This window comes from Giraffa tippelskirchi, chromosome 13 (assembly GCF_054371585.1).
Source record: "Giraffa tippelskirchi isolate mGirTip1 chromosome 13, T2T-mGirTip1v1.2.pri, whole genome shotgun sequence".
NCBI lineage: Eukaryota > Metazoa > Chordata > Mammalia > Artiodactyla > Giraffidae > Giraffa > Giraffa tippelskirchi.
Genome location: NC_137287.1, coordinates 5,787,841 through 5,811,157, shown reverse-complemented (window position 1 = coordinate 5,811,157; position 23,317 = coordinate 5,787,841). Strand labels below are relative to the sequence as shown.

The 23,317-nt window shown below is 45.2% G+C and overlaps 2 protein-coding genes across 25 annotated transcripts in view; one reads left to right on the top strand and one right to left on the bottom strand.

The window, feature by feature from the left end:
• Positions 1–23,317, top strand: part of ZNF3 (zinc finger protein 3) — a 490,877-nt gene that overhangs the window by 14,892 nt on the left and 452,668 nt on the right. The window lies entirely within an intron of this gene.
• Positions 3,901–23,317, bottom strand: part of LOC145531918 (zinc finger protein with KRAB and SCAN domains 1-like) — a 59,365-nt gene continuing 39,948 nt past the window's right edge. For 2 of the 24 annotated variants that reach the window (XR_014072861.1, XR_014072856.1), the window contains 2 exons: positions 20,634–22,015; positions 14,777–16,550 (listed from right to left, as the gene is read on the bottom strand). Coding sequence is in view for 16 of the 24 variants with exons in the window: in XM_081555793.1 (XP_081411919.1) it covers positions 4,295–4,902; positions 21,197–22,015 (1,427 nt within the window). In the remaining 8 variants the exon portion in view is untranslated. Of the gene's footprint in view, positions 5,131–6,172; positions 6,366–6,652; positions 7,142–8,051; positions 8,137–10,692; positions 10,737–10,940; positions 11,862–14,776; positions 17,066–17,631; positions 22,016–23,317 lie in introns of those variants that run through there. The other 22 variants (XM_081555806.1, XM_081555805.1, XM_081555803.1 and 19 more) reach the window with 22 other exon arrangements.

The following is a 23,317-nucleotide window of genomic DNA, read 5'->3' as shown; positions in this document are numbered from 1 at the left end:
CCGGTGCATCTTCTACTAAGCAGCAGCCTACGTGGGCATCCACTGGTCTCCACGGAGTGAATCCTCCATTGCTCCACCAAGGCTGGCTACTTGGCAAAGCCTTTGTTCATTTGCTTGAGCTTGTGTTTTTTAAAAACAACTTTATTGAGATGTAATTTATCACCATACCCAGTGGTCTTTAGTATCCAGAGTTGTGTAACCAGTCATCACAATTTGACATATCATCCTAAAAAGAAACCCCGCACCCTTTAGCAGTCACTCCTCACTTCCCCCCAACACCCCCCAGCCCTAGACAACTACCAGTCTACTTTCTGTCTCCATGGATCTGCCTATTCTAGACATTTCATGTTAACTGGTATCATAATCATACAGTATGTGGCTTTTCATGTCTAAGCTTCTTTCACTTGGTATAATGTCATTTCACCTATGTATGCTGCAGTGTGAATCTACATCATCCTTTTTATGGCTAAATAATATTCTATTCTGTGGATAACCCCATTTTGTTTATTCTTTCACCCCGATGGAAACATTTGAGCTTTTTCTTTTTGGCTATTATGAATATTGTTGCTTTGAACATTTGTGTACAAGTTTTTGTGTAAATATCTTTTCATTTCTCTTGGGTATGTATCTAGGGTAGGAATTTCAGTCAAATGCTGTTATTTAATGAGGAAATGCCAGACTGGCTTCCAAAGTGGTTGTTGCATTTTACATTCACACCGGCAGGGGATAAGCTTCCGACTTCTCTGCACCCTCACCACCACTTGATGTCATCTTTTTTATCACAGCCAGCCTAGTTGGTATGATGTGGTTTCATTGTGGTTTTGATTTGCCTTTTCTCACGGCTATCTTGAGCACCTTTCCTTTCCATAAACTTATTCTCCACAGGTTTATCTTTTCCCTTTGCCTGTCTTCAATTGGTTGTCTTTTTATTACTCAGATGTAAATATATTCAATATAATAGTGCCTTATCACATATACACGACTTGCAAAGATGCTCTACCATTCTGTGGGTGGTCCTTTCACTTTCTTGACAATGTCCTTTGAAGCGTTTTGATGTCCTGTTTCTTTCTCCTTTCCTCCCTTATGCTTTGGTATCTGTAGCAGGTTGGACAGAGAGGTGGAGGCTTTGCTGCTCACACATCCTGGGGGTAGGACTGCCAGATAAGATGCCCAGATACTCTAACCCTAACCCTAACTTCAGACAGACATCGAATAGTTTTTTCAGTATAAGAAGTATGTTCCATATACATTGTTTACCTGGAATCCAAATGTGCTTTTATTTGCTAAACCTGGCAGCCCGGCCAGGGGTCCAGTGTGTGTGTGCGTATGAATGTATGTCTGTGTGACATACGAGGCAACGCTCACAAGCATCTTCAAACTAAGCCGGCCTCACAGTCCCTGGGAGAGTGACCTTCCCAGCCTACCAGGGGTCCTCAACCGCTCTCCTGGAGCTGAGCAGGCACTGGCCTCCTAACCATGGGAGGTGGGCACAGGGGCTGAGCAGAGCTCAGGTAGACCAGTGGTCTTCCCCCATCTCTGAAGGTCCCCAGCAGACCTGAGCACTGGTTGCGACATTAGAACCAGCTCAATACTGCATCTGTTACTGACTTTCCCTCCTCTCTCTCTCTCCTTGCTTCCTTACTCCTGCTTCCTCCAGTCCCCTAAATAAACTCTCTGCCTCCAGGCCCTTGTCCTGGGCTCTGTTTTAGGGGAAATCCAAGCTCTGACAGTTGGTACTGGAAGTGGCCCTAGAAATTGAGTCCTCAGGATGGGATTCTGGAACAGGTGGTTAAAAAAAAAAAGGAAACTGGTGATAAACTCAACAGTGGTAACTGCTGGCACCCTACCCCATGGCAGTTACTACCTCTCACTTGTTCTGATGAGAGACAAGGTGCAGGCAGGAGGGGAGCAGCAGTTTAGGCTGTGATTCTGTGACCCGCATGTCACTGGGACAGGAGCAGTTGTAAGGGCTGCAGAGTTTCCTTCTCTCAAGCTTTGAAGAAAGAAAACAATAGACTCGGGCCAGTCAACTATTGAGGGCATGTTGTGACAGCCAGAAGTCCTCCAGGTAGCGTTTAAGGGTGCACCTTCTGCAGTGAAGGCAGGCTGGTCTGAAAATCAGGCGCAGGATTTAGTTGTAAGGGTGGCAGAGCTGCAAAGGTGGCTAAATGAAACGCCTCACCTAGTCACTGAGGCCAAAATTCCAGGCCCTGATTGGGGTCCTGGTACCCGAGACATTTTGGTAGCAGTGCGTTATCACCTGGAACCCTAAATTCCCGAGCCCTCTGGCCTAACGAAAGCACCTCCCTTCCCCCTTGAGGCAGGAGAGAGCCTCATTTTGCCTGAAGACCATGCAAAGATCCCACCTGACTCAGGTGCCTCTCAAGATTAAAGCCCATTCTCCTCAAAATCTGTCCCCACCTTCCCCAACACATACAGACTGCAATACTGTGATTTATGACAAATATGAATGTAGTCACTAGACAATCCGAGCAGACCCGTAAGTCACAAGGTGTGTAAGCAGGAGACCCACACTCTCACGACCTTTACCTCTGCTGAACTGATGTCTCTCTGCTCACACCTATGGCTTCACTTCCCTTTGATGTGGTGGAAGAAACAAGTAGGGTTTCTGTCTCAGACGGTTCAGCTCAGTATTTTGATGCGTGAACCAAAGATGTGCTGATTCACACGGCCCTGCTCAGGAGTGGCCCTAAAGGCCAGAGAGGGGAAACTGGTGGGCAGAGCTGTGAGCCGTGTACCGAGCACCAACTTTTCATGGAAGGACCAAGTGTCTCCTGGGCTGTGGCTTGGCTAGACAACGGGTCTGCAAAGAATAAGGCTGAAAGTCTGAGACAAAGAGATCAGAGGAAGATTTCGGCTGATGGACTCATGGGAGCTGAAGAAGTGTTTGGACCTTTCTCTCACATCAATGCCCATCAGCAAGTACCACTGCAGAGTCAGGACAATAAGGGACAGGACAGACTTGGGGTCCAGGCCCTTCTCATCAGAGAATGAGACGCAGGTCTCTGGGCTTAGCAGGTTCCTACTGTCTCTGATCTGGACCAGCAGCTCCAGTGGGGGCCGGAATGACATCCAGCTGCCGCCTAATCACTAAATTCCATGGGCCTCCATAAGGATCTGTTCATATCCGAGCAATGCTGAATCTTTTTCGGTAATGACACCTCCACCTCCCACCCTAACGTATTTGGCTGGTGCAGGGACTCATTACCTGTAGTTTAATCTGATTCCAGGATGGCACATGAGGCAGTTTCCTGCGATCAGAACTGGTACTAGACATGATGCTTTCTTGCTGTCCTCAATCCTGGCATGTCAGGTTTGCATGACCGCTAGGGCTGCAGCAGCAAAGACATATTTCAGTGACTACCAATAAGAGATGGAAAAAAACTCACAAAGATAAGCAACCAACAGGAGGAAAGAGCGAAGTCAGGTTTCCAAGTAACAGGAGGACCAACTGGCCAAAAGCCACACCTGAAACCAAAAAGTCTGCAGTCAGAGGGAAAAGGCAAGATCAATTTAAGGTAAAATCATACTTTGTATTACTGGCTTCTGGAACTTAGAAGGAAGTGTCTCAAGGAGTCACAATTTTCAGACTTTGGCAGAGACAGAGTACACAAGACCAAACAGCATGTGAGGCTGACAGAATGGTCCCAAGACCAAAAAAACACGTGTTCAGTATGTAGGAAAAGCACAGTGAAGACCAAGCTGCAGCTGCCCTACACACTTGGCAACAATTTCCTAACACACATTCGCAAGCACTCAAAGTTCTATTTACCCCAAATCCAAATTTTCCAAAAGCAAAACCAGTAGGAAGCTTCCTCTTTCTAGAGTAGGGTTGATTAACAATTTTTTTTTTTTTTTTACAATAATAGTCCTGAGGCATTACAAGAACTTTTAAGTTTATTCCGAATCAGATTAAACTGTGTTCAACATGGCTCACTTCTTTACAAGTCATAATCTTGAGTATATGTTAAAACAGCTAAACAGTTTTAATGCTTCTTCTTTAATTATACTGGATACACAGCAGTGTAACTATACAAAAGGCAATGCCGGCATGATGTATGGGACGTGAAGTGTGGTGAGGGGACTCTGCCCCAGTGAGTTGGTGGGCAGGTGAGGAACCCACCCTGTCCCTGCCTGAGCTCTTACTCCATCCCCTTGACATTGAGTCAAACAAAATCTACTCCATAGTTAACTTTGCAATTATTGGGCTGTCTCTAGCATTCACATTCTAAAGTTAGAAAAACAAAAACCATCAAGAGATCGTACCTGACAGTTAAGATCCTTCTCCCTCTGCAGTGTGGACTTTCTGATGTTTGGAAAGATTGGACTTACTACAGAAAGTTTTCCCACAATCACTACACCAATAGGGCTTTTCCCCAGTATGGATTCTATGGTGCTTATTAAAATTGGAGCTGTGGTTGAAGGCTTTCCCACACTCCTTACATTTATACGGCTTCTCTCCAGTATGGAGTCTCTGGTGAGAACTAAGACCCGCGTGCTGACTAAAACTCTTCCCACACTCGTTACACTGATACGGCTTCTCCCCGGTGTGTATTCGGTAGTGGCGAATGAGGCTGCCTTTGCCACTGAAGGCTTTGCCGCAATCTTTACACTGGTAAGGGGCCTCTTCAGTGTGCATTCGCTGGTGCTTAAGGAGGTCTGAGCTCTGACCGAAGGCTTTCCCACACTTACAGTCATAGGGCCGGTCCACCAGGTGGGTTCTGTAGTGAAGGGTCAGGTTGGAGCTGTGGCTGAAAGCCTTCCCACATTTGGTGCACACATATGGTTTCTCCCCAGTGTGTGTTCTCCGGTGTTTAGTGAGGTTGGAGCTATTACTAAAGGCCTTCCCACACTCAGCACATATGTAACGTCTCTCTCCTGGGGCGGGTTTAGTCACCACTTCTCTACCTTTAGCAGAACCTTTGTCACGGAGAGGGGTTTTTGCTCCTCTCTCCTTTTCTGGATTTACCCACTGCCTTTCTAACCTGGCCTCACATTTATCGGCGATAATCATGGGAAGTGTATCCCTTCTGAATCCTTCTGCATGAGTTTCTTCAGAACTTCCCTCCTTATCTGTCGATTCCTCATTCTGAGTCTTCGACTTACGATCTGAAAGGGTAAGCAGGATAAGGACATGTCAGTTGCTTCCTGTCATGAGGAAAAAATTGTTAAATGAGAAACAGAGCCATTAGGTGACACTGGTGTATTCTAAGGGGTAACCAAACACCACTCCATAAAGTCACAGTATCACGTTAAGACAAAGAGGGCATTATCAGATCTAGTTTACAATGCCAGACTTTCATGCAAGCCCCTATCAGAAGCTATCATGGTATGAGGAGTACACAGCGTTGTCTGCTAGGAGAACTTCACGTGTAGAGGGAAATTAGGCAAAACTTCAGGCAAAACTAAGCATAATGAGACAGCAGCAAAGGAGCTGGGTGATGTTCAGGCAGAAAGAAACAAGAAAGATTGTGGAAGGGTCAAAGTTGCTAACAGAAAATAAAAAGGATAATTAAGGGAGAAGAGGCTAGTGGCAAACTCACAAAATTCGGATTCTCAGAGAAGTTGAATGTATTTAATAGCAAAAAAAGAGAACATTTGGTCCATTTATAATCATTCTAATCCCAGATCCTTAGTAATTTGAATGACAGTACTTAACTCCTATGAGGGTTTTAACTCGCATCATTTAAACTATCAATACATGTGTCCTGTCATTATCTCAGTTATAAAGCAACTGTTGAAATCTGACTGAAGCTGTTAACCTTTTTTAGACCATTTCACTAGGCAGTCATACCTCTTAAAAGTCCACCTAACCATCCACACACAGAAAAGGAGAAAGAGAGAAATCCACACTGAAAACTGATGCTCGCAGGACGACTGAGTCACGAACAAGTGAACCAGCACCATCTCTTATCAGTCCATCCAACCTGCCCTCACCTCCGGGAAGAGTCCCCCAATCAAACCTCAGCTCGCCCTTCAAGGGTGTGCCATCTGTTTCCACACCAAGACTGACTGAGACACACCTGAGGGAAGGAAGGAACTCACTCCACCGCGTCACCCAGGGGACCACCTGACAATCAGGAATGAGGATGACTGCTTCTCCCATCACAAGGCCTGGGGCACCAAGCAGGGGCCTGAGAGATGGTCCTACCTCGAACCTTCCTCAGCACTGGAGTGAACTTCTCCTCTTCACCAGTCTCTTGGATGTAGAGGGGCCCCCAAGACTCATATCTGTGACTGGTCTCCACCGACTCTAGCTGCAGGCTGCTCAGGGACTCCTCCGCCGTTCCTGAGGGTGACATCTTCTCCCACGACCGTTTCTGCTCACGAGGAGGTGGGGAAGCCTAGAGACAATTACCAAAGGCTGGGTCTATGCACAACTGACTTTAAGAACCAGAATGAAAGAAAATCTCAGAACAGCTATGTAGAACCTCTAGGAAAGAGAACCTCCGTTCCATTCAACTCCCAAGGGTAATCCCTGAATTCCACACAGGATAATAGAAAACCAGGAGGAAAGACGGTCTAACTCGGCAGAAGGTCCTGTCAGTCACTCTCAGCGTGTGGACACACCTGCCCCTGCCTGATCTGCTGGGCTCTCCATCTCGCAGGAGAGGAGGGCGCCTCGGCCTACCTGTGGCACCGGCTCATCCAGCTCCCGCTCCAGATCCTCCAGGAGAGTGACGGCCTCTTCGGCACTCTCCGGGCAGTGCTCCTGCACCCAGGCCTGGAGCTCCTGGGGCAGGATGGTCAGGAACTGCTCGAGCACCAGCAACTCCAGGATCTGCTCCTTGGTGTGAATCTCGGGCCGCAACCACTCGCAGCAGAGCACCCGGAGCTGGCTGAGGGCCTCCCGGGGGCCAGGGGTGTCGTGGTACCCAAACTGCCTGAAGCGCTGGCGGAATATCTCCATGGGAAGGCGCTTCCCCCTTTCTTCCTCCTCCTCAATCTTCACAATCACAGGCCCCTGCTCCTGTGGAGGCCTAGGGCCCAGAACTGTGGTCATGCCCAGTACCTTCATCTCGGAGGTACTCCAGAAACAGCTGTCACTACAGACAGGATTCCGTGGAGCAGGAATATTGGTTCCTGTGGGTTTCTGGTTCTTTAGGGCTACACGTTAAACCTATGAAAATATGATTACCATAAAATTACCAAAAGAAAAAGTATGCTTTTTGGTCTTTAAGAAACTGTGGAACTTATAGTCACTATAAAAATACCATATAACAATGACTATCAAAAATCTTTCTAGAGTCAGCTCAGGATATCCTATTTTGATCTGATTTTGTCTTCATTTTCTGAAAGAGTGCTCTGTGGCTCAACTCCACTTTTGCACAGCTAGCTGAAGAAAATGAAAACACTAATTCAAAAATATACATGGGTCTTCCCTGGTGGCTCAGTTGGTAAAGAATCTGTCTGCAATGCAGGGGATCCAGGTTCAATCCCTGGGTGGGGAAGATCCCCTGGAGAAGTGGCAACCCACCCCAGTATCCTTGCCTGGGAAATCCCACAGACAGAAGAGCCTTTGGGTGGACTACAGTCCATGAGGTCGCAGAGAGTTGGACGTGACTCAGCGGCTAAACCACCCAATCTTCATACCAGCATTATTTACAACTGCCAAGATATGGAAGCAATCTAAATAACCAACAGATGAGCAGCTAGAAAGGGGTGTGCATGCATGCACATGCACGCACGCACACACACACAAGCGCGTGCGCAAATACTACTCAGCCATAAAAAAGAATGGAACCATCTGCAACAACGTGGATGGATGGACTTGGAGGGTATTATGCTTAGTGCAACAAGTCAGAGAGAGAAAAACAAATACTGTACAGGTCACAGTGTGACCTCTAAACAATAAAACCAGTGAATGTAACAAAAAAGAAATAGACTCACAGATATAGAGAACAAACTAGTGATTACCAGTAGGGGAGAGAAAAAGGGGGAGATGGAAAAGTAGAAAGTGAACAGACAACAGAATCACCCTATTATTAAATATACTCTGAAAGAAAACTACGTAAGTTAATTAATCTTACGTGCTTATGACTGGCCTTCCTGATGAGCATGTTTTCAAACTCTAAGCAGCATCTTTCCTGTCACATAGGTGCCCCCATACTGGATCTGAGTAAGGAAAACTCCAGCAGTCTCAGTAAAGAGCCAAAGACATAAAAATCTATGTGGGTGTTCATTACACGAAGTTACACTGACAAAAACAGTAGAGACCATAAAAAGGATGTACGAATGGCTTACAAAAGCGGACGATGAGGGAACAGGAGCTGTAATAATCCAGATCTAAGGCATTTAATAAACTGAGTATGCTCATTTTTTTTTTTAACCTCAACATGAATCAACTATAGGTATACATATATTCCCTCCCTTTTGAACCTCCCTCCCCATCACACCCTTCTAGGTTGATACAGAGCCCGTTTGAGTTTCCTGAGCCATACAGCAAAGTATGCCCATTTCTAACATCCATGTCAGTCTCCATGGATCTGGCTTGACTGCACCTGAAATATCCTGCCCGCGCGCGCGCACACACACACACACACACACACACACACACACACTCACTCACTCACTCATAATATACACATAATCACAATGAAGGAAAAAGGGAAAAACACCGACAGTGATATTTCTGGGATAGAGAATTATGAATGATTTCAATTTTTAAAAGTCTTTTTCATCTTCTATAGTGGACATTACTTTTGTAACTAGAAAAATCATAAAATCTTTAAAGGATCATAAGCAGTTTTTAACAAACCAAGATAGATTTTACTTCTAATGTCCAAATTCTACGGCCTTCAAAAAACCAAAAAAAACAAAAAAACCCCAGGAAAATAAAAAAGCACCAATTCCAGCCCATGCAGAACCTTCCAACAAAGGTACATTTCTGTTACAGCTTTTATATCACTTATTTAGTTTCACACATTTGGTAAGTATGCATTTAAAACATGTATTTTATATGACTCTTCCCCTTTGTTTATTTTTGTGATCAATTCGGGTACTTAAGAAATACAGAAATGGAATTCTAAGAATGAAACCTCAATATGCAACCTTGCTTTTATGAGAAAGTTGGTAATTATGAGCTGCTAATTAGTTCAGAATTCTAGGGCTGATAGCTGGACTCTCCTCTACCGTACCCTAATTCTGAAGCATCCTACGAGGTACCACTGTTCCTGCACAGTGGACCAGAGTCAGCACTCAGCACTCCTTTATGCTGTCCTCTGCACTCAGTATGCCCCTGAAGCTCCCAAGATGAGATTACTTGAAAACTGAGCCAGGGGAAGCACTGCCATCTTGTCTCTTAACACTTAGGAACAACTCTCTAACTTAACTATTACAGAATTTCCTACTCTGTCCAGAGGAGGGCACCCCAAGAACAGGGGGACTCTCCATTGGGCTGCTCAGCTTCTGGGATTCAGCCTGGGAAACTCAGACATCAAAGGTTATAATGTGGCACAGCAGGCATTAAACAGGGCATGTCCTACGTCACGTTCACATGGATTCTGTTACCCAGAACTTAGCAAGTCCAAACACAGATGTCACTATATCACACCATTGTCTCTGCAAAACACACATACAGAGTCACACTTTAGGAAGAAAGTTTCTCTAGATGTTACTGCTGAGTCCCGTCAGTAGTAACTGAGCGCAGTAGCTCAGTGATTTATTCTAGCACACCAGTTTTGCAGTGCCCACAATTCAAATTCATGCCTCAGTAAGGCCACCCACAGAAGGCGCCTGGAGCCTTCTTCCTAATTGCACTCTCTCTCCTTGATATCATCTGGTCGCGTGGCTTTAATTACTATCTATTTATTCACACTCGCCAATTTATCTCCAGCCTGGACCTCTGAGTGCCAGACTCTTACAACCAACTACCCACTTGACCTTGCCACCAGCATATCCAGTGGCTTCCCAAACTTAACGTGTCCAAAACTGCACTTCCCATCATTCCTCCAAAGCTGCTCATCTCAGTGAACAGCAATTCTACTGTTCCGTTTTCTGGAGCAAAAAAAATCCTGGTCACCCGACTCCTCCTTCACATCTACACACAATTCAGGAGCAAATCTTGTTATCTCTACACCGGAGCGATTCAGAATTCAACCACATCTCACTTTCTCCAACACTGCTGTCCCAGTCCATCATCTGTGCCTTTTTTCTGCCACACTCCACAGCATGCAGGCTCTTAGCTCCCTCACCAGGGACCAAACTCAAGCCCCCTGCAGTGGAAGCACAGAGTCTTAACAGTTGGACCACCAAGAAAGTCTCGGTTGTCTGTAGAATATTATACATGTCAGATCACATCGTTCCTCTGTTTACATCTTTCAAGGCTTCGTGTCTCATAGAGTAAAAGCCAAAATCATCACAAGGCCAAAAACAAGGCCTCAAGGATTTCAGTCCCTGTTGCCTCTTGTATTTCCTTGTCCTTTGTCCCTCCTCTTTCTTCCACCTGTCAGACTGGTGAAGAATTTTTTTTTTTTAATCTGATAATGGTTTATTCCCACCCCTGCCCCATCAAAGCCAGTATTTGGTTTTGACCAAACATCTGGTCATGATGAGTTTGTCTAAAGGTTCATTTAGGGATGCCCTCCAGATTTTGGCTTCTCAATTTTTCTCAATAAAGAGTTTATAAAATAAAAAAGCATATGAATAGAAAACAGAGGTTTCATTACTCACATTGTCTTCAACCACAATGAACTATCTTCTTTAAGCTATCTAGACTGTTTAGCACAAAAGGGCCAAAGAGCAAAAGTTCATAGTCTACAAGCAGAGGTGTTTGTTCTGTTCCGAGTTTTCCCCCCTCCTTTAGGCCAATTTCCCAAAGCTTATATGTCCCCCAAAAGTGCCCCAAATCCCATTCTAGAAGATTAGGCATAAATGAACCAAGTTATTATTATAAATTCTAACAATTAAATGGGATTTACCTATTACTGCTAGAATGCTTTTTTTTTTCCTAGAACTTTCTTAATGTTACTCTACTGTAACTGAAAACTCCTACGCAGGCAAATCTGATCATTTTGAGGCACAGATTTCCACTGTTGGATAGTTTTGTTAGATCTTCTTTAAACCGCACCAAATTCTGCATCACTTTTTATTTTCTTTCTTCACCGATTCTAGTTCGCTCCTAGTCCAAAACTTACTTTTTCCGTAGTAGCCTTCCAACACCTGAAAACAGTTGTTTTGCTTAACTCTTTTCTTCACAACTCTTTCAACTGCTCCTTTTATAACAGGGGTTTCTAAGTACCTCACTCACCAGATCACCTTTCTCTTGACAAACTGTAAGGAAACGGCCCTCTAAGATGGGTTTCTAAACTTGAGCAGATTCCTGTTACGTACTTTCTAACCTGAACAATGCCCAACGGACTAGTCCCGCCCTTATTTCAGACAATACACAGGACTTCCGAGGCAGTTTCTCACACGAGGCTCCCAACCCTCGGACGAAGTCTTAAATCAATTAGCCTTGAATTTGGACCGCCTACTTAGAGCCCGGGAAATACGAGAAAACAGCCCTGTTCTAGCTGACTGGTGACTGGGCTCACCGAACAGAGAAAAACTGCTTTGTAACGCGAACTTGTTAAACCCGGGGGTGGGGGTAGGGGCGGAAATGCTTTCAGGAGAGCAAAGGCCTCCGCCATCTGGGCCTGGGTAGGGACAGAGGCCTCCTCCCACCTCCCTCCCACGACCGGTCTGGCGAGTCCCCAGAGGCCACAGCTGCCTAACCCACTCGTCCCTCCCCGCACCCTTTCGGCGGAAACTCCCTCTTCCGCTCGCCACGCGAACCGTGGACCAGGAGGCTCACCGTGAGTCAGAGCCGCTCGGGCCGCTGGGACACCTCAACGCGCACCGCGGCCGGCGCAGCCGGAAGTACGTCATAGCTCCGCCCGCGGAGAGCTGTGAGGGGCCACAGCGGCCCCTCTAGGAACTCGGGAGGTCTTTATGCATCTCGGTGTCTCGGGTGCGCCGGAGGTTCCTGCCCGACAGGGACTAGTGGAGAAAAGCCCCCTCCGCAACGTGAACAGCCAGGGACCTCGTCCGCACTCCTTTTCTATTTTTTTTGCCCTCCTTTTTTTTTTTTAAACTTAGAAAGGGCCGACTAGACGAAGTCTTGGCGGTGTTCGCACCCTGCCGCTTCCCGCCGGGCCAGGGAGAGGCGTGGGCTCGGCGCGGTGACCTCGGTCCCCCTCCCGGACTTGAGGCCGGTTCTCCTGTGATCCTCAGGCCGGTCACCGCGTGGGAACTCGGTCGAAGTTTATGGACATGGAGTTCCACACTTAGCCCTCTAAGCCCGAGATTCAGTTCTCTCTTTCCCGGCGGCATCCACCTGCAGTAGCCGTGCCCTTGGGCCTCTGTGGGTTCTAAGCTTCCTGGACAGAGATCTCTGGTGTCACCTTCTAGGTGCACCTGATGTTGCAGCGTTTGGTACAGAGGTCCTTGCCTACTTTATCAACCCCCACCACTACCCCCGCTCTTGCTCATTCGCAGTTACAGACTAACTGTAGATTAGAGATTGGTCCCTCAAAAGGCACACATGTTGGGACTTCCCTGGTGGCTTAGTGGTAATGAATCCGCCTGCCAATGTAGGAGACACAGGTTCTGTCCCCGATTAAGACGATCCCACATACTGCGGAGCAACTCAGCCTATGCACCACAACTATTGAGCCTGTGCTCCATTATGCGAAGTAACCACAACGAAAACCGCGCACAACTAGGGAGGAGCCCCTGCCCTCAGCAACTAGAGAAAAGACCACACAGCAAATAAAGTGAGCCAGTGTGGTTGGTGGCTTGCTGGGATGTGGCATCTGCATTTCAGAATTGTTTTGACTTCCAAGAACCTCATACTCTTCCCATGAATTCATTCAACAAATAGGAAGAAACTTATGGAGAGTTCTACTTGCCTAAGATTCAATTAAACATTTGCTTTTCTGTAATTTCAACTCATTGATCCTAGCCTTTTTTGTTTCTTTTAAACTGTGCCACAAGGCTTGTGGACTCTTAGTTCCCCAATCACGGATGGAACCCAGGCCCTCAGCAGTGAAACCACCAAATCTTGACCACTGAACCATCAGGGAATTCCCACGTTGATCCTAGTCTTGCCTGAGCTTTTCCTCTCACAGAATGCACGTAGTAGGTCTTCTTGTCAGTCCCTTCAAAATATTTGGAAACGGCCACATGATTATCCGAAAGATCAGCTACAACAGTTTCACAATCTTGTCTGAAGGTTGTTTCTGAATCTTGCATTGTGAAGTGTAACATGACCCTCTGAGGAGCCTAGGTTCCTCATTTATTTCCTTAATTTAATTGGAGGGTAATTACAATATTGTAGTGGGTTTTTTTTGCCATACATTGACATGAATCAGCCATGGGTGTACATGTGTTCCCCATCCTGAACCCCCCTCCCACCTCCCTCCCCATCCCATCCCTCAGGGCCATCCCAGTGCACCAGCCAGTGCCTCATTTAAACAAACCTCCATACTCGGCCATATTCTCCTCCTTAACTCTCTACATTACTCAGTTTTGTTTTGAAATATTATTTGGTTTGAAAAGAAAAAGCGGGGGGGGGGGTCCCCTTCCCTTTGTAGCAGAAATTTGGAACGAGAAATGCTACGCTGGTTCCCGTAAGTCCCGGCTCCCTCCGTTTTTGGACAGGGTGGTTGTGGTTCTCTCCAAAACAGCTGCTTTCAAGGATCTTTACCTTTGTCCCTTAAGTCTCACTCACTCATTTTTGCTGCTATCACTATGTTTGGCCAGTAGAGAGTGATCAAACCTTGATTTCTCTTAGACCAAGGCAAGCTCCTCGGCCATCACAGCTCTAAAACTTCCTTTTTTTTTCTTCCCAGAGGGAGTCCACCTGTACAGCCTGTTGGGAAGTTGCAAAGACATTCATTCAGCTAAAGAAAATGAAAAGAGAATCAAGGTGATGTAGTTAGACAACCCTGTTACCATAGGCCTGGAACTCTGTGCTAATGAGCCTTGGGGGACTTGAAGATGCAACTTAATTACCTGGAAAAGGGGCATAATAACAACCTCCTCTGACAACTTTCAAGCGCCTGGATCACAGGAGAGTGAGCTAGATTTGTAATTAGCTGTACCAATACTAAGGACATTTTAATCTTCAAAACTCTGGGCTACAACATTTTTCTCATCTCCTGTTTTAATGTCAGCCTCCCACGCCCCACTGCGATGGATGTGGCTCTGCCCATCGCAGATCCTTTTAAAGGCCTCTTAAACGTGTACCAGCAATGTCCATTATTCCAGGGCAAATACCATTCCTTTAGAATCTCTTTAGGATATGGAAACTGAAGCCCAGAGGAAAATAGAACACTCTGCACTTCTCTCTGGTTTCTAAACAGAATGAAAAAATTTAAATGAGACAAAGCAAAAAAAAAAAAAGTTTCTAATAAACAAGGTTATTAGAGCTTATAGTTTAAAGCTCTAAACTATCAGTTTTACATGCTGTTCTTAGCATTAGGATGTTCTAAGATTCATAAAGTGGTAAAAGGTTATTTTAATGGTTTCATTTTATGAGAAAATTATGTTTTGGGAGATCATTAAAAGGCAACTTTATTTCGCGGCTTTTCACTCTGTTGCCCTCTTAGAAGCTACCTAAGCTCCTGAGAAATTACTTAGAGGACGTCATTTGGGTGAGGGTTGTTTGTGGGTCACAGTACTTGTTTTTGACTTTGAAATTATACTTCTATTTCTTTACCCAAAATGTACATTTTATGCAACCAAGGACAACAAAACACAAACATCACAACTATTGCCACCTAGAGATGATAATTTATTGTTTTACCAAGATTTGGAAGAGAACATAAAGAGAGTATTTATTACAAATCCCCACCATCTCCTTCCCTGACCTCACCACTCTAACATTTCTGTCAGACAGCACCGGCCTCCTAAAATGGACCATTGACTATAAGTGCATATCAGTTTCATTTTGCTGCCACTTTTCATGATTGAAACTTTTAGTTCTCGATCAAGGTTTCAAAAGACTATTTCAATGGAGGAGTTTCCTAGCTTTAACAACGACGACAAAAAAACCACTTTCCCTCTAAGATCCCATTACTTACCGAAAGAAGCCTTTCCAGAAATGTTAATGAGGATTTTAAACAAACAAATTCACTTAAAAAAAGTCACTTACTGAACATCTACCAAACACCTGGACTCTTCAAAGACGAGTGAAATGAAAAGGCCAGGCTTGAACAGCAATAACTTAACTCTGGGGGTGTACAAAGACAAGTGAGTTTCTTCTTTTGGTCTCATTTATTCTTCCCGGGTGGCTCAGACGGTAAAGCATCTGCTTACAATGCGGGAGACCTGGGTTCGATCCCTGGGTTGGGAAGACCCTCTGCAGAAGGAAATGGCACCTCACTCCAGTACTCTTGCCTGGAAAATCCCATGGACGGAGGAGCCTGGTAGGCTACAGTCCACGGCATTGCAAAGAGTCGGACACGACTGAGCGACTTCACTTCACTTATTCTAAACGAAGAAACCAGGAACTGACAAAACAGAAAAGGTTTATTTTATCCAGTCTACAGATAAACAAGACAATGCCTGAGTTAGTTCTCTAGATTTAGGCTTACCGTGTTGACCTGGGTGTAATAATCTCTATTTAACTAAAAGCTAATAAAAATATGTATGTTCATTTTAAAATAATTGCTGATTTTGCCTGCATATCCCACCCTTGCCCCTAAACTCACCAATTTTCCCGTATCATCACAACCTGTTTCCTCCCCCACCCCATTTCTGTTTTCACATAAGAACCCCTACAACCAGCAGAAGCATCTCTACTATGCTTTGTCCTTGCTCAGGCGGGGGAGGGGGCAGGCGGAAAGGCTGGCGAGGACTGGTCCACAACTCATGGCCAGTCTCTCCTCTCCCTCCCCCAGGCTCCCCTGTCACTCTCAGGCAGCTGGAGTCTGGCTTCTACAACCCTCCTCCCCACTCTCCTTCATGGCACATCTGACCTTGTTGGGAGACTAACCAAAAGCAACTTGGGGGCACCTGTGGCTGCCCAGTCCCTTTCCTGGACCAAAGGAACTTGAAACCCACATCTAATGCGGGAGTGAAATCCCAGTTTCAGCATCACCTTTCAATACCTCACAAACTTACTCTTTGTATCTTAACATACTCAGCCTGACTGCTTAATGAGTGCTTGCTGAAGGGAGAAAATTTAATTAAGGATCAATTTAGGATCAACTTTGCTGATTGCTGTGCAGTTTGAAGTGAGTCATGATTCTTCAGTAAATGGAAGTGAGAAACTCAACAATTAAAAGAAAAACCTGTTAAATAACAGATCATTGCTCAGAAGTCAATCTAATGTCCACTCTTTACCTTCCACGGTTTCAGGGTAAGAGAAAAACACTAGGTTTGTGGTATCCACTATTAAACAGAACCAGACAATATGAAACTAAGTTCTCATGTTAAGATATTCTTATTATGTGATGTCTAAAATATTTCCCAAACTTCTGTTTGACCTGCAGAATCGGAGATGGCTTACCTCCCTCTAACTTCAAGTTTGTTTTTACAAAGCTCTGAAAAGTAAAACAGATAATTTCAGTTTTAGATATAATAAAAAATTAATTTGAATAGCAAAATAAGTAACTACTTTTCAATGTACAGTAGTGTGTCCATCCCAGGAATGAAACCCAAATGTTAGAGAAACTTTTTAAACAATGCTTTCTATTATATTCTCCAGCAGTAGCTGAAATAAAAATCTACCCTAACCTTCTACAAAAACATCTATTTATACCACTTACTTTCCTTTTCTCTGATTCTACATTTTGCTTTGCAATCTGCAGACCTGCATTTGGTTTCCCAGTTCAGGCACCGTGGCCCCCTCACCGCTATTTCTGAGCAGCTGCACAGAGTGGGGCCACAGACACGTGGCTTCTCTGGCAGGCACTGCTGTCACTGTCTGACGACATGTTCATTCTGTTACACCAATTTACACGATGATTCTTCCGTGAGGGTGGTAGGATGAACTGGTTAGCTAGCTTTAGATGAGTACATCAGGATGACCAGACCCTGCAATAAAAGGTGATCAACTCTAGGATAAAGAAGAGAAAAAAGTTTTTCTCAGCTGTGAATCTTCCCAAGCCCTCTCTAATAATCACAGGCCAGGGGAGGTGGGTGGGATCCGGGGAGGTATACAGGAGACTCCTGTACCAGGAGGTATAGAGGGAACACTGCAATGCCAGGGCTTGGATGCATCTGTGTCTATTTTCCCAGGAAAAGTCCACCTTGGTGTTTTCCTACCCCATGTTTTCTCAACACAGAGATGTAAGAGTTAATGGGGGAAGCAGGATGACGCTTTACACCATTGGTCCAGGTCAAGATAGTAAGTGGTCCCCTGGCCTTTCCAGTCCACTCCCTACTCTCGATTCATGGAGGAGACCTTCTTCCGCCCCCGACAAGCTCAGAGGACCCATTCTCCTTGCTTGAAACGGTGATCTGGCAGCTAAGCGTCCAGTTCCTGGCTGCGGAAACTGCAGGTGTCTATAGCAAACTGTTCCATTTTAGTTCCCTATTCACCTGTCCCTCCTAATGAATCTACTCATTCCTAAGCTCTTGGCTTGATAAGCACCAAACTATGAAGTTTTTTTTTCCCTCTCATTTTTCCCTCTCCTCAGTTCTGTGAATTGACTTTTTGTCTATAATTATGTCAATTTCACTAATCACTCCAAAACATTGCTCTTTCGGAGTGATGTGTTCTGTCAAATAGATTAAAATAAAAATACATTATTTGGTACAGGGAGGATACAGAACAACAGAGGCTGGAGGTACAAAACATAGACACTGACACATTATGATCATACAAAATATATAGAAGTACCCAACATCAACAATTTTTGTCAGAAATTGTACATTTTACTATTTCTTTAGCATTTCCCCACATTTTTCTTTCTTCTGTGGATCTTCCGCAGTTAAGATTGAGCTTTCTCCACAGTGTTTCTGAAATTTGTTACATGACTGGAACACACTGAAGGAATTCCTTTTCTGTCCCAGGCAATGAGTGCTATACATGGAAAGTTTTCCTCACATATAATATTAACAATGTTTATTTACAGTTAGCTTTCTGATGCTAAGAGCTGAAATGCGATTAAAGGCTTTGCCATATTTATCACATTTAAGAGGTTCCTTCCTGGAATGAATTCTCTGATGCTAGGTAAGATGCAAATTCTTACCTATCAAACGGGTCAACCTGTCCGTACATCCTTAGCACAGTTTCACTTTTATGCCTTTAATAAAATACTAAGTGCCCTACATATCCAGATGCCTTATACATCTGCAGTCTTAGGCTTTAGCCTTGCCTGCCAGGATGAAGCAGAAACAAATCCCCTGCAACCTGAAGAATTTTACTTCTCTTCCTGGCAAGGTTAAGGTATATTTTTAAAAACCTCTCAAAAATTTCCACTGGGTCAGCTAGCATGCCAACAACAGTTAACCAGAGTCCTTGAACTGTTGAGACTTCAGCCAGTCGAGGACTTTCAAATGACAATCCCAAGCACTAATTTAGATGTTGTGAGCCTTTTGGACCATGACCCAATTTTACTTTGTGCTGAGCAGCTGATAAATGAATGCAATGCGAATAGTTTTAATAAACAGCGGTAGCCTGTTTTCTTTAGAAAAGATGTCTTCAAACAGCTGTTTCAAGGAGTCCATCTGCTGAAGACCTGGAGCAACCCCCAGAGCCGTCCCACAGGCAGTACGATATCCCAGGAAAATGGGAATTACATATGGGGGAACAGGTTATAATTTCCATAAAAAGAAACGATGGCAGAATTATGTTGGCATGGAGTTGTGGCTCAGAAAGGCCAACGTGGACCCAACCGACGTTCCTCCCCTCTTCAGAACAGGGGGTGCTTTGATCAGTGTCTGGAGTTAAGCACCTCACTGCTTTCAGTAGTTCCCTGGCGGCAGAAGTCTTTGCTCAAACGCACTAAGTTTTCTACTTGACCGTCCTTGTCTTACTCTGAAGAAAACTCCTCAAAGCAGTTCCTTCTACCTCCCCTTTTCTATCACTAGTCAGCCAGGTTCGCCCTTCTGGAGCATCGCTCCTTTTCTTAACCTGGCTGGACAGACTACTCTGGTCACCAGCTGACCTCAGAAATTCCCCCAGGCAACACTGATGCAACTGCTTAGGAGCTGCAGGGAAGTTGGGGCCGGGTCCAAGTTACAGAGGCCAGAGGATTAGTGCTGTTTGGCCTGGAGTTGAGGCTACAGCTGCCCCCACCCCCATGGCTCCCCATGAAGCTGACACTGTCTCACAAGCTTGGGTTGTTGGCTGACGAACAAGTGACGAGTGACAGTTTTAGTTCTTGACGGAAAATCTCAAACTCTACGTGGCGGGGGTTGGGGGGGTGGGGAGTCTCGTATCACGAGGCTAGTCTTCAGGTGTGTTCTTAGTCTGTCTCTAAGTTCCTGCATGAGCAGTCACCCCTTCCTGAAGCCCTGATGACTTCCTACGGAGCCCACGCTGCTTGGGGCTCGTGTTGTGTGTATCCAAAAATGGTCTGTTATGAGCTTCTAGAAGAAGGGGGTGCCACCTCCTGCACAGACGGTGGGAAAGATCAAAGTTTCACAACCTCACCTCAGTCTTTAGTGACGAGAAACAGAAAAGACACTGTGCAGAATGACTGCAACACGACCACCTACATTTCAGTAGGTGGGTGAGTTTCTCGGAGCAACAGACGTGTTTAGTAACTGCCAGATGATGGTGTCAAATGTTTTTTCAAAGTTTCTGGAAGGGGTGGGGAAAAAATGTTCCTTTTTCTGAAAAGCAACAGAAATCACATCTTCTGAACCTTATTAACGTTCCACATGATTCAGAGAGTGCTCCAATCATCACGGTGTCCAGCAGTTGACTGACAGATTCTGGTGAACATCTTTGCCATAAATGGCGTCCAACAACAGCCTAAGTGTCTTTCTTTTTTAAGATGATGACAACAAAGTCACTTCTGACATTCCCTGGTACTCACTCTCTGATCTGGGTCTAGATAAGAGTCTATGCTGGTGGTGGACTGACACGTTTGTTTTATCTTCAAGACAAAAACAGGCATGACACTCTGGAGCTCTAGCAATGCCCTTGGCCCTGAAGGTCTCACAAGCTGGCCCGGGCTACCGTATTTCAGGTACTCCTGACTCACGGGCCCTGTGGTGAATGTAAAAGTCCTGCTAGAAGTCAGGCCTAAGGAGCACTTCTTACACGTTCAGCACTGTGTCTGGGGCTGTCCAGGATATAAATATAAATATACCCCTGACAGGAGAAGCGTCTCTTCTGGAGAGTAATGAAAACTTTCACACATGGGACAATGAAGGATTACAGACAGTATGCAATCAAGTGCTAACTCACGGAGAGATGCACTGAGGAGTGCAACAGTGCTTCAGGGGTTCAGGGATCTCACAGAGGGAGACAAGAGTTTTGAATCACAGTTGCCGTTTCAGCAGGATTTACCTCAGTGAGGAGGACAGAACCACCGACCTTTGGAACTGCTGCCTGGCGCACGTGTACCCTCCCTTTCAGGAAGAGACTGAAATCTTTGGTTTGATATGGATGAGCGCAGTCCTAGATTTCTACAGCTTTGGTAGGCTACCAGTACCCGGACAGAACTTACCATATCTATGTCATCAGTTTGAGCAGCATGTCTCCATGTAGTTTGTTTGAACTGTCCCTCTTTTTTGAGAAATAAGGTTCAGCAAGATGTTGGCCAAGTAGGGTTTGCCTGTGGCAAGCAGGTTTTGGACATCGGTGTCATTTTCACAGACATCTCAGTCTTTCATTACATGGTGTGGTTGTGGAGAGTCCAAGGGTGCCTTAGAGGCACCCTCATTACTGAAAGCCTTGATGTTTTCCTGTGTCTGTGCTTCTATCCTGTGTGGAAGTAGCATGTAGATTACATCCCGAGTTGAGCATTTCTCTACAGGGGCTTTGGAAGAACTACTGGCCCACAGACTAGACAAAGGCAGAACATTGCTGATGTAGCTGTAAGGATCCTTGAGTGTGATTTTCTTTATAACCTGTTTAGGCTTTTTTTTCCCCTCCATGGGCACAAATCTCTGAAATCATTTTAGTAATGAAAGGGGGAAATGGCTTGACAAACGCTTTACACACAGCTTTTCAGGAATGCCCCGAACGCGTCGAGGGAGGCCGGGCTGTACTCTGAGGCCCGCTCTCTGGTGTGGATTCTGTGATGCAGGGTAAGGGTCGAGCTCCGGGTGAAGGCCTTGCCACACTTCGTGCACTTATAGGGCTTTTCTCGGGTGTGAATTCTCCGGTGCAAAATAAGGTATGAGTTTCGGTTGAAAGCTTTTCCGCACTCACTACATTCATAGGGTTTTTCCCCCGTGTGGATTCTCTGATGCTTAGTGAGGTCTGAGCTCTGGCTGAAGGCCTTCCCACACTCGTTACATTCATAGGGTTTCTCCCCAGAGTGGATTCGCTGATGCAGAATGAGATTTGAACTGTGACTGAAGGCTTTGCCACACTCGTTACATTCATGAGGCTTCTCTCCTGTGTGGATGCGCTGATGCAGGACGAGGTTTGAGTTAAGACTGAAGGCTTTCCCACACTCGCTACATTCATAGGGCTTCTCTCCAGTGTGGATTATTTTATGGCGAATAAGGCTTGAACTCCGTGTGAAGCACTTTCCACATTCATCGCATCTGTGGGACTTGGTTCCCGTGGGAGCTTCCTCGGTGGTGGTGAAGTTGGAGCTCAGACTGAAGCTTCTCCCCAGACCCTTCCCCTTCTCCCTTGGGCCTCGCTCTCCTGTGCTGGGTTTTTTCTCCTTGACTGTAGCTGGCCCTGAATCTCTCTTCTCTTTTCCAGCTTTCTCCTCGGGGCTTCTCTGCTGCCTTTCTACCACTCTGCCCTGCTGTTCACGCTTTTCTCCGACATCTTTCTGTAATTTTCCTGCGGTCTCCCCACGTGATGCCGAGTCTTCTGCACTTTCAGCCTTTGATGTAGACTCCTCATTCTCATTCCTGTTTTCACAACCTGACACAATAAATAGAAAATACAAATAGCACCTTTTTCTTTTGAATATATGGGTTACTCAAGTGACACTTTCCCAGGAAGCCTCTAATACCTGCAAAATGACCTCACAGTACAAACTGTAGACAAAATAGTAGAAAAAGGGAAAAAACACAGGGACAAGAGGGAGAACTTGGAAATGCGAGGGCAGGCAGAGAGTGGGAAGGACAATGCAGGGAGTGTGCAGAAGCTGGGGACAAGCAGAAGGAACAGACCAGGCGAGAAAGGAAGGGAAGGGGTGAGGCATTAAGGAACATAAGCGGTCACAACGCATGGTTCTATAATTGGTCACCCAATAATTAATTTGAAAGAATCAATACACATTAAAAAAAAAAGTGTTTCAGTTTTAACTTAGTATTTATGAAATTAAAAAGAATCTGGCAGGTGATGCGAACCTTCAGACACATGAAACAGTTTCTCTCCACCAGGGAGAAGAGAGGTGATGTGCTCAAGTAACAGGGCTGAGGGACAGAAGCTGGTTGGGGCATCAGTGAATGTAACTGAAACTTTCACTGACAGATGATTGAGAATTACTAAGAACAAAGAAAGTGAAAACATGTCTGGAGATGGCTCACAAAGGATGTAATATAAGAAAACAAGATTTTAAAAACGCAGAGCTGATCTCTGATTTTAGCAACCTGCAAAAACTGGGAAGATATTTTGATTGTGGACTGCTCTAGTCTGTGTGCCACTCTGTTTTAAGTAGAGACTAAAAACTGTTCAGTACAAAAACACTATTTTATACGTTTACATTTGTCTAGGGAAAAAAAAACAAACTAACCCAAATCTATTCTTCATTTATTTGGCCTTAAGAAATCTTTCCAAGTGAGTGTGTACTACCTCATCACACCACCAAAGGAGCTGAATATCTAGCCCCTGACTTTAGTGATGAAACTGCCATAAATACTGACCCAATCATAAGGAAAATGAAACTGGTCCATTCTTTTGAGTTCCAAGCCTAGGTCCTTGATGATCTGGACGGTTCCCTATGTTTTAAGCTAGCAACAGGTGGGTACTACCCAGCTCACAAACACAAATCAGTATTTTGGCTTAATTTTCACCTCGTCCAAAGAGCAAGTATTAAGAAACGAACCCCAGCTAACCCTATGGTTCAAAACAAAACTTGAAGTTTCTGTAGTAACATCCTCTCTTCCTAGTTGCCCTTCATTCACATTCCCCTTGCTCTCCCCAGGCAGAAGTCTGAGGAAGTGGGCTTTCCCTGTGACAGGACTGATTTGACATTTTCCTACAGTGAAGTCTCCCAGG